At 37.6% G+C, this 10,866-nt stretch overlaps 1 protein-coding gene across 1 annotated transcript in view; it reads left to right on the forward strand.

Annotated features, from left to right (window-relative positions):
* The window catches only part of C11H12orf50 (chromosome 11 C12orf50 homolog), a 31,666-nt gene extending 29,098 nt beyond the window's left edge, over positions 1-2,568 (forward strand). Inside the window, exon 12 of the mRNA XM_060113841.1 lies at positions 2,521-2,568. Within this exon, the coding sequence (XP_059969824.1) occupies positions 2,521-2,546 (26 nt within the window). The 3' untranslated portion in view covers positions 2,547-2,568. The remainder of the gene's footprint in view (positions 1-2,520) is intronic.
* Positions 2,569-10,866: the final 8,298 nt, after the last annotated feature.

Below are 10,866 nucleotides of genomic sequence, written 5' to 3' on the forward strand. Positions count from 1 at the left end.
GGAAAACCACACAGGATAAAATGGTTTCAGTTATTTCTTGGAAAACTGAACCTTTCAGAAAAAGACCTAGATAGGGAGTTCCTACCTAAATCAGTAGCCTAGAACTTTCAGAATCATCTGAAATCCATAAACTCTTATATGAGAGGTTCCCAGAATGAATCAGAACACATCCAGACTAGAAACTGTACACTTTCCAAAATATACAGTTGAGATCTTCTAAAGCAGTATTTCCCTATAAACTCTTGACTATAACTGTGATGCAGTATGCAGACCTGTATATATATTTATACTGGAGTCAGTTGTTTTATTTTTTCCCATCTCTTCCCAAATCATATTGTACTGCAAGAAAACTCTGCTGTGGCACCATTTAATTGATTATATTTCCTCTTCACTTCATGTGGGTTGCACTTAATTTTGGGGGGAAGGAGGTGAAAAGGCAATTAAAATCCTAGATACAACTACCAATTATCAAGTCCCATCTTTTTCCTCCCATGGTTTCCTTGTGGGTGGGATGTTATTTGGAGTATTAAAGGATGTGCTTCTCACCCCGCTGCCTCTGTCCCGGTGACTACTCTTGTATTGCAGCAGCCTTCCCCCCACACCATCCCACACAGTGAAACATGAATCACCAAAGGATTTGGAGAAAGGAGGGGTCACTTCAGAGTAGGAGCATGTACCATCCACGTATGCCACAGGAAAAGGGATGTGACAGGGGATTTGAGCCAACGAAACTGCTCTTTTCTTTCAATCTGAAGAGTAAGGAGGAGGGTATGGTGAGACAGCAAGAGAGCAGAAACTGTGAAGCCACGTACACAGCACTAGTTCCCTCCTCTCCTTCTCCCGCCACCTCCAGCTATGCGAGGGCCCAGGGATAGAAAGGTCTAGGATAGAATTCCTCTGGAACTTTTAAGAATCTGAACATAGAGGCTCTGCATTGTACTTCCCAGATGCAATCTACGGGGGACGCTTTGGAGAGAGTTTCTCAACGCCATCTGGTGGTGGGGTTGTGGGGAGGCGGGGCACGTCTAACGCAAGAGGGCTGGAGACAGAGCCTCTTGAGATTGCCAAGCTCCAGGGTTGCTTGGGAGGGCATCACGTAACCCTGTGAGTTTCAAGTGAGAGTGAGTTCCTGGGAGAGAGGACCAGCAGGTCTACACAAAGTCTTCTGGCTAGGCCTAAAGGGATAGCATCAAAAAGATACCTCTGTGGTTGGGTGCTATTCCGGGGAGGACTCAGCTGGAACCTCAACCGTTTGCTGTGCCAGCAAGTAGATTAGAAACCAAGCCATCATCCACTGATCAAACCCCTGTTACGTGAAGTATGGTCTGAGGGTCACCAACAGTGATATCACCTGGGAGCTTGTTAGGAGTGTGGAATCTCCATCTCAGACCTACTGAATCATTATCTTCATTTTAACAAGATCCCCAGGTGATTAGGATACACATTAAAGCCTGAGAAACCTTAGGCTATGTTATCTGGGCCGCTGTTCACCAGCACAGGACCCAGACCTTGCTGAAACCCAAGATTGTTGAGAGGACATTCTTTTCCTACCTGTCACACAGCAGCAACCGTCCTCCCCAGCCCCAACCCTAGACATTAGGATAAGCAGCAGGAAGGTAGGGGAGGGAGAAAAACCCTCAGAATTTCAAATCTGAATGTGATTGACATATACATGTGAAGTAGCTAAGAAAGCACTGAATGGGACTAAGTTTATATGCAACTTTTCTACACCAGGCAGAATGGGAATTTAGAATCAAGAAATTAAATAGAATTATAACAAAATAAAGTTAGTTTTCTTATTTACCTGAGCTTTTGCTGGGAAATGTGTAACCCCTAAACTCTTATCCTTTCCAGTTGTTGTTGTCATCACCAGAATAGGGAGAGGAAGAGTAGCTTGTGTTTCCTCCCCTGCACTTCCTGCTAGGGCACAAAGGAGAGATTTCAGTGTTTCCCAGGGGACAGCAGGACTGCCGGAGAGAGCCACTGGCCTACTCCTCTAAGGAATAGCTGGAGCCAAGGCCTCAGAAGTGTAACTGGGTGAGAGGAGTCTTTGGGACAATGTTGGCTGCTATGAGGCTAATGCAATAGGAGAGGAAAACGTGTCTGCGTCGAGGAAAGGAGCTGAAGGCAGTTAGAGACGTCGTTGTCCGCCTTTCCTTGAGGCCACTTGTCCTTTCTGAGAGGCATACAGCTGGTGTGACTGGAGGTGCCTTTCTCCAGAGGAGGGAACATTCATTCTGTTCATTCTGGGTGCCCCATGGTGCAGCCTTCTATATACTGTAGTATTATTTCCATTCCTCTCCACCCCTACATCTAAATTCAAATCACAGCGAGCTTCAAAGAGAAGTGGAATTAGTTTGAATGGCATTCTGATAATTTATGAATTAGAACAATAAGCTTAGTTTTTGTTTTGTCTTTAGATTTATGGTAAGTGATTAGCAAAAGAAATGCGAATTTTTGGTACCCTGAAAAACGCTGAAAAAGAAAATAATTGAAATATTTTTTCTTTTTTATTATTAGAGCCAAGAAGAAATGGGAGGAAGTAAACCTGGAGGTTGAAAAAAGAGAAAAGTGCCAGAGATGATCTGGTTTACAATCAAAATGAAAATTCAAAGAATGATACTCAAGCAGTCCATACTGTATACTGGATAGCCATAGATGATAATTGCAAATTCTGAAAATAAGATGCAGGAAGTACATTGTGCTCTTTCAAAACTAATAAAAATGCAAATTACAAACAGCTGCCTGTGTATTTATATAGGTCTGGAATTCATTCAATGCATTGCCAGAAACATTTAATAAAATTTAAAAGTTTGACAATTAAAATCATTCTTTAATTGTAAACTAAGATTGCACAGATTGAGGAGTAAAACTGTGCCTTTGATTTCTATTTTGCAATATTCTTTAAGGAAGAAACCTCACATTTTCTTTCTTTACCTAGATTTTAAGCTGGGAGTCCGTGATGGTTACAGATAAAATGTAAACAAATTCAATGAAGTCCCAGGATTACAGTTTGGTGGTGAGTATGAGAGGAATTCTAATAGAAATACACTTAAATGTGTTGTAGAAAGAGACAAAGATTGGTTTATTATTCAGGACAGTTGCTGAACAATGTCTTTTAATTGACAACTACAAAATCTATCTGCTGAAATGTGCTAAATTCAAAGCTGAAAAATAAACATTTTCCTACCATGAAAACAAAAATTATATGATCATACTGGAGAAAAGAACTTGTAAAAGGAAAAAAAAAAGTGAATTAATAACATGGTATCCACAAAGTCTAGAGTGAGCTTTTAAGGCTTCAGTAAACTCCAGAAGTATAAATGCTTACAAATATAACAACTATACCCCAATTAAAAAAAAAAGTATGAGAGCAATATAAGTAATTAACCTTTCAAATGATGTTTTTCTAAGTTTGTAACACTTACACTTCTGAGTTTATGAAGGCTCAGAACTTCACCAAGACTTTAGAACACCCTGTATTTATATTTGCATGCATGTTTTGGTTATTGGTAGCTTCTTGTTCAATATTTATTGGGGAAGGGAGGCAATCAGGGTTCTTAGAAATATTTTATTTTACAACATTTTATATGGTGTGATTCCAGCTTGTGGAAAAATAAACCCTAGTTTCTGGCTTCTAATGGTGCTGTCTCCACCCTTGCAAAAACTTGAGGTTATAGTCACTTTGTTTTTTTTTTACAGATAGAGCAGATAGAAATGAAAACTGTGTCAGCAAAATATCTTGGTAAGATAGTTTGAGAGGGGTGTAAGAAAAGAGCTGAGCTGAAAAGATGTCTAGATGGAAGGTGATAGGAAACAGCCTATAATTCCATTTAACAGACAGATCTGTGTCCTTCTGAAACTTTTCAACTAGTGATGAAGGAGGGGTTCAAAGAAGGAAATTCAAGATCTCTTTCTTGAAGTACAGATTCTCAGTGTGTATCTGCGTTGCATGCCAAATGTTGAAGAATAGTGAAGAGGAAAATATAAAGGAAGGCTTGAATGTGATTCTTCTGAATGTGTACATGTATAATTCCTGAATAAATGTACATTTTTATTAGGATAAACTTTGTCTAAAGGACCAGGTCAGACAGTGGCATTAATCAACCTTGTTTTAATGTTTGTGATTTAGAGAAAGGGCACTTGGTTTAAATGGGGGTAAACCAGTAACCAGGAAGGAAGAAGATAACAAACCCCAAAATGAGAAAAGATAGGGGATGACAAAGATAAGTGGACAACCAAACCTTTGGAAGCCAGCAAGACGCAATGCTTACTGACTCCTAAACATACAAGTAGTGCATTTAAGCTTAAATTCCACAGTGCCACTGTTGGGCAGTTGCTTATCTGGCACATACAAAAGCTTCCAATGAATTTCACTGGTGTTCAATGATTCTACTCTTTTCAAAATACAACAGTAAAAAAAAAATAATAAAAATAGCATTTATTGGGTGTTTAGTATATTAGTTAGCTAGGGCTGCTATAATAAAGTACCACAAACTGAGTGACTCAACAGAAATTTATTGTCTCACAAATCTGGAGGCTAGAAGTCTGAAATCAAGGTGTCAGTGGGTTGGTTTTTTCTGAAGGATCTATTGCAGGACTGTCTTCTTGGCTTATAGATCACTGTTTTGTCCTTGTGTCTCTTTGTATCATCTTCCCTTAATGTGTGTTTCTGTGTTCATATTTATTCTTTTAAAGGACACAGTCATGTTGGATTAGGGCCCATTCAAATGACCTCATTTTAACTGGATTACCTCTGTATAGACCTTATATCCAAATAAGGTCACATTCTGAGGCATTGGGGGTTAGGCCTTCAAAAACATATGAATTTTGGGAGGACACAAAAGTGGCTCTGGGACCCTTCCAGGGTGGGTGAGTAGATTTTAAGTGACAAATATACTCTAACACTCCAATCTCTCTAAACATTTAAATCCCTTCCTCTACAATAAATCAAGGCAGGTCTGGACTCACTCTGGATTTGCTCACTCTGGACTACCTTTTAGTCCATATTTAAACCAACCAACCAACCAACCAATTAGAACACTTTCTAATTTCCCAAGCTGCACCTAAGTGCAGAATCTCTGCTTAGTGGGCCCATATCAACAAATTTGGCTCGATCCAATTCTATGTTCCTTCCATGATTATTCCACATCTTTAAAATTCATTCCCACACATATTCTTTGGACTTTTATCTGTATAAATTAGAAGACTCAAGCAGTTACTTTGGAGTGTACCATACTTCCTCATGGTTCCCAGTTTCATCAAAGTCTTCCTATATGTTCCTATTTCAACTTTCAGGATTATGTGCCTTCGCAATCAATGCCATAAGTGTAACAGTAAATACCCTGTGAGCCTGTGAATTCAATTTGCATTGTAATTCAGTCACTCCAGGATGAGATTTTAGGTTTGTTTTCCAGCATTCTCAACCCTGTGCCTATGACAAATAAAGAACCTTCTTTCGGGGCAGACATAGAAACTTTCAGGTTTCACTTTCTATGTGATGTATGAGCTAGGAATTTGTCAATGTAAAGAAAAATGCACATGACTGTTGTGAGTTTAAGTTTTATTCAGGGTCTTACTGAGGACTACCACCTGGGAGATAGCTTCTCAGTACCTCTGAGTAACCAGCTCTGAAGAAGTAGGGGAGAAGCCAGTATATATATATATATGAATTTTTTGGCTAGAAAAAATGTAATCAATCATGCATATATCTTAGTAAAAGATTACTGCTAATCACAAAGAACAAATGATTTTACTGCTTTTCTATGTATGGGAAGATGCAAGAATCTGGGATTATTGAAGTTCTTCCTGAGATATATATCTAACTATCTAGGGGTCTGTTTATTCCAAAGCTCAGAATGCCTCATCCTGTTTTTTCCATGCTGAATTCCTCTCAGGGCATGCTCTGTCGGTGGGTGATTGCAGTGGGTTGAGATTTAACCCTTAGTATAACTGGATGGTGAGTGGTACTCTTTGTTCCTTTTTGTTTGTTTTTAAATATTCAATTTCCTGAGTTCATTTCTTTTTTCTTTTTTCATTTTGTTCAGTGACATTAGGAGCAACCAGCCCATCTCATTATATTTGTTAGTTTGACAAAAATGCTCAAAAGTATCATATACATGGTCACCTAGATCCTTGCCCCATAGAAGTGTTTGATTATGAGTAGCCAATGGTGATATTTTTGCATATTTCTATTGCCACATCACACCATTAATTATCAATGCTCTACTGCTAGAAATAGAGTAATTAGTGCTTTTATAACTAATTAGATTAGGGCAGAAACCCTAGAACCAATTCAGAAAACTTATCCTTAGGTTATGTTCCCATAGAGCCATTCTCAGTACCAAAATTTTTATTAGGGTTCTCCAGAGAAACATGATCAATAGGGTGTGTGTGTGTGTGTGTGTGTGTGTGTGTATGTAAAGAGAAAGAAATTTATTTTAAGTATCTGACTCATGAATGGGCAAGATTTTTGTGCATAAATCTATAAAACTTTAATGAAAGTTACTAACAACACCTAAAAAAAATAAATGAAATGCTATACCATAATCATGGATAGACAAACACAATATGTTAAAAAAAAGTCCATTGTCTGCAAATAGACCTAGTCATGATATCATGTCAATCAAAATCCTAACAGGCTTTTTTCATGAAACTTGACAAGCTTATTCTGAAACTAATATGAAATTCTAAAGCCTTAAGAATAACCAAGATATTACCAACAGAGAAGAATAAAGTGTGGAGCTTTGCCTGTCATATATCACGATTTGCTCTAAAGCTATCTAATATTATAAAACTATATTTTATATCTGCTACAGCATAGTATTGACATTATTATGTTATATGAGGCAAAATCGAAGAGAACAGAGAGCCTAGAAAACCAACCTACCTATCTATGTAAATCTGACATATGGCAGAAATGGTATTGTAGATCAGTAGAGAAAGCAGAGGTTATTAAATAAATGTTTTGGGAAATTGAGTATCCCTAAAGAAAAAAGACAATGGATCCCTAATATCACACAAGAAGTAAATTTCAAATGAATCAAACACAATGGCACAGGCAAAACTTAAACTCTACAAAAACTGCTTGTTGAATGTATACATGAGTCATAGAATATTTAGAAATGTACCACTGAATGAAAAGTTTGATAAACCTCTCTTTACTGCTATGCTTGCCAATATTTGGGTAAAGGAAGGAAGGCTGGAAGAGGGACAGGCAAGTGTGTTCCACTCCTAAAGTCACAAGAACCCCCTAAATATACTTTCCAAATAAACGAGGGCACATTTATAAAAATTAGGCACTAGTCCTCTTGCGTTTATCACTTAAGGGGCTGTGTTTTATTTCTCTTATTTAAAAGCCTTTATTCCTTTGATGTAAATAACTTCTTATCTTACAATAGGACTATTATACATTTTTACCTAAATCCTCTTAGATTTACTTGAGGGATCCAAATAGCTTGTTTTCACTTCTAATCTTAGGACATAATCTATGCTATCTTTAAAACATTTGTTTTCTGTAGACAGCATTTCCTTTGAAAATGAATTTTGGCTCCTTTTACCAGAGGCTGCCATTTGACATGGAAATCAGTTTCTTTCTACTTACAATTATTTTGTCACAAATTGGAGTTTAAACTGCCTGAAAAAATAAAAGCCACAACTTCTACTTTGCTCCTGGCATAAACTCAGGACAATTTGTACCATTTGCAAGCTAACCAGAATAGATCATCCACAGTAGGCTGGGAGAACTTCTGGTTCCAATTCAATCTGCTTTGGGTTGGCTTTGGATGGTAGTGTTTGTGAAGATAATTGTCCCTATTGCCAAGTTGATATTTATGTTCTTTCCTCCAGGGAAAAACTGCCATAGAACAAATTAAGGGTGATTATCAAGAAGAGTAGGTAATTGCCAAGGAGTTCAATAAACTTACATGGGCTTTGGAGCCAGAGGACATTTTTAGGCTCCTGGCTTTGCCTTTTGCTAGTCATTTGGCCTAGGAGGAAATACTTAGTCTCTCTGTGCATAAAGGTCCTCATTTGTAATAACACCTTCCTGATAGAGTTGTTATGGGCATTAGAGATAATATATGAAGTGCTGAGAGTTGTGTCTGGGATAGAGGTGGTTTTCAATAAATGATACTCATTTATTATTACTGGAAATTATCTGACAGGTTACCACTACTTGTTGATCAATATAATAGAAATAATGTGACCATACTCTTAGGACTTAATCTGATATTTACTTTGCCTGATATTAAACAGCAACTTAGTATAATAAAATCTGTTTATTTCTGCTGGAGCATAGGCTAGAAATACAGTTTGAAGTTGTTTTTGAGAACAGAATGATAATTCTCAGACTCACTTGCTCCTTTCCTATGAGATCTGGTAACTAAGGATGCAGAAATGTTTTCCTTTCTTATATTTTTGATTCAAAAACAAATCTATATCCAATAGGAATATATATATATAATACAATAAGAATGAAATAAAGTTGATACATTATACCATTAAAAATTAAATACCAAGTCATAAGTTGTAGGAGAACTTTTAAAAGATTCCTTTTTAGTTTTCTTTTTAAAATTATGATTTAATAATTTATACTCCCCAGGCATGCAGCCCCAGGACATTTCTAGCCCAGGGCACTATAGCTCTGCATTCCACAGGGAAATAATTTCAAATTTGCTCCCTTCTGACATCCAGAAGCTTCTTTTTTCCCTCCATAGCTAGTGGGTTATGTTTAAAGGATATAAAATTGCTTTCATCATACTAAATAAATTCTTATTCAAAATGCAAATTGTTTTATCAAAAAGCAATATTTAAAATTATAGAGAGAACATTTGTTAGTTGGTTGACTTTATGGGTTATCCACATTATTGCTTCTTGCATGGGCCTGAATAATCAAGAGATGGTTACTCATTATTGGGAGAAAATAGCTCCATTTAACTAAGTATATATTTTTGAATCATCTTCAGACTAGCATTGTGTTATATAATTTGTAAATTTGACTCTCTGAAACATTAACGTATTGACGTGCTATTATATTAATATATGTTAATGTATTAATGTGATTTTTGTTTGTTTGTTTTGTTTTGTTTTTTTGCGGTACGCGGGCCTCTCACTGCTGTGGCCTCTCCTGCTGCGGAGCACAGGCTCCGGATGCGCAGGCTCAGCGGCCATGGCTCACGGGCCCAGCAGCTCCGCGGCATGTGGGATCTTCCGGACCGGGGCACAAACCTGTGTCCCCTGCATCGGCAGGTGGACTCTCAACCACTGCGCCACCAGGGAAGCCCTAATGTGATGTATTAAGGGTTACTTATTTTCAGAAGTCCATAAAATTCAGATTCCACACTTTGTCAGCCTTTATCCAGTGGTGTGCTGATAAATGTTTGACAACTGATTCTCAGGAAAAACAGCTTCAGTTTGTAGCACTGGTGATTTCTGTAGTGTAAAAACTCTCACCATTGTTGATTTAAAGCTACCCAATTGAAGTCACTGAACACAGAATTAGGAAGGAATGCACACAACTGGCTCTCCTGAGCTGGAAAGAACTCACTCCAGCACACCTATGCATATAATCTATGTAATAATAAAATAATTTAACATAGTCAAATTAAATTTAATTCATATTAATTGAGTGCCTATTCTGAACCAGTTCCTATTCAAGGTATTGGTGATATCCCACTAACTATATAATATACATATTGTATGTTTGTTTATTGCCAGTTTTTTTTTTTTGTGCTGTACGCGGGCCTCTCACTGTTGTGGCCTCTCCCGTTGCAGAGCACAGGCTCTGGACGCGCAGGCTCAGCGGCCATGGCTCATGGGCCCAGCCGCTCCGCGGCATGTGGGATCCTCCCGGACCGGGGCATGAACCCGTGTGCCCTGCATCAGCAGGCGGACTCTCAACCACTGCACCACCAACGAAGTCCTATTGCCAGTTTTTATCCTTAAGAATAAAGCATCATGAAGGTAAGGACTTTTTCTTTTTAGTTTATTATTGATTTCTCTGAGCCTAGAATGATGGCTGACACACAGTAGGCGATAAGGATGCTGAATCGAATGAAGGAGACTCAATCTCTGTCTTTAACAAGATTACAGTCTATCAGAAAATGAAACAAAATGGTTTTTAAGGAGAAAAACAGATTAGAGCATGTAATAATTAACAAGCCTTAGTATTTTTCTAAAGTTGAATATTAAATTATAATAAAATCCATAATACTATAAATAATAACTTTTATCTCTAGCAAAAGTTATATTTTATTGAAGTGTTATATGTTGATTGTGATTCTGAAAATAATAACGGCAATAACACCAACAGTAATAGAAAAACTTTATAGAGTGCTTACTCCATGGTAGGTATATGCTAAGTGAATTACATGTATTATTGATTATTATTCATTGTTAATAATTATATTATTAATTCTCATAATATTCTTTCAAATATTCATTAATTTTACCTTTCCACCTTATAAATGAGAATGCTGTGATTCCAAATTTCTCAGTAACTCGAGTCAATAGCCAATAAGTGTAACGCTCCTTTTTGTACCTGTCTTCCTGATTCCAAAATCTATGTTCTCAACCTCTGTGTTCAGTCTTGTAAACACTAATTTTCTTCTTTGTTGTTACAAAACGGTCATGGAGGGTTCACATTTTCATTTGGATGCTTTGCAAAGTGAATAATACTAGGAAAGGCAAGTCAAAGTCCTAGAGGCAGGAAGAACACTGTCTAAACTTTAGCCAAGCTGAGGAGAACTTTCAGGTCATCTTGGTCAGTGTGTTTGTTTAAGAAATAGCCAAGAAGCCAGTGCGGCTGGATGGAAGGAAAAGAGAGAGAAAGGGAGTGTTGTGAATGATGGGGTTAGAGAGGTGGGC

This window comes from Mesoplodon densirostris, chromosome 11, assembly GCF_025265405.1.
Source record: "Mesoplodon densirostris isolate mMesDen1 chromosome 11, mMesDen1 primary haplotype, whole genome shotgun sequence".
Taxonomy (NCBI): Eukaryota; Metazoa; Chordata; class Mammalia; order Artiodactyla; family Ziphiidae; genus Mesoplodon; species Mesoplodon densirostris.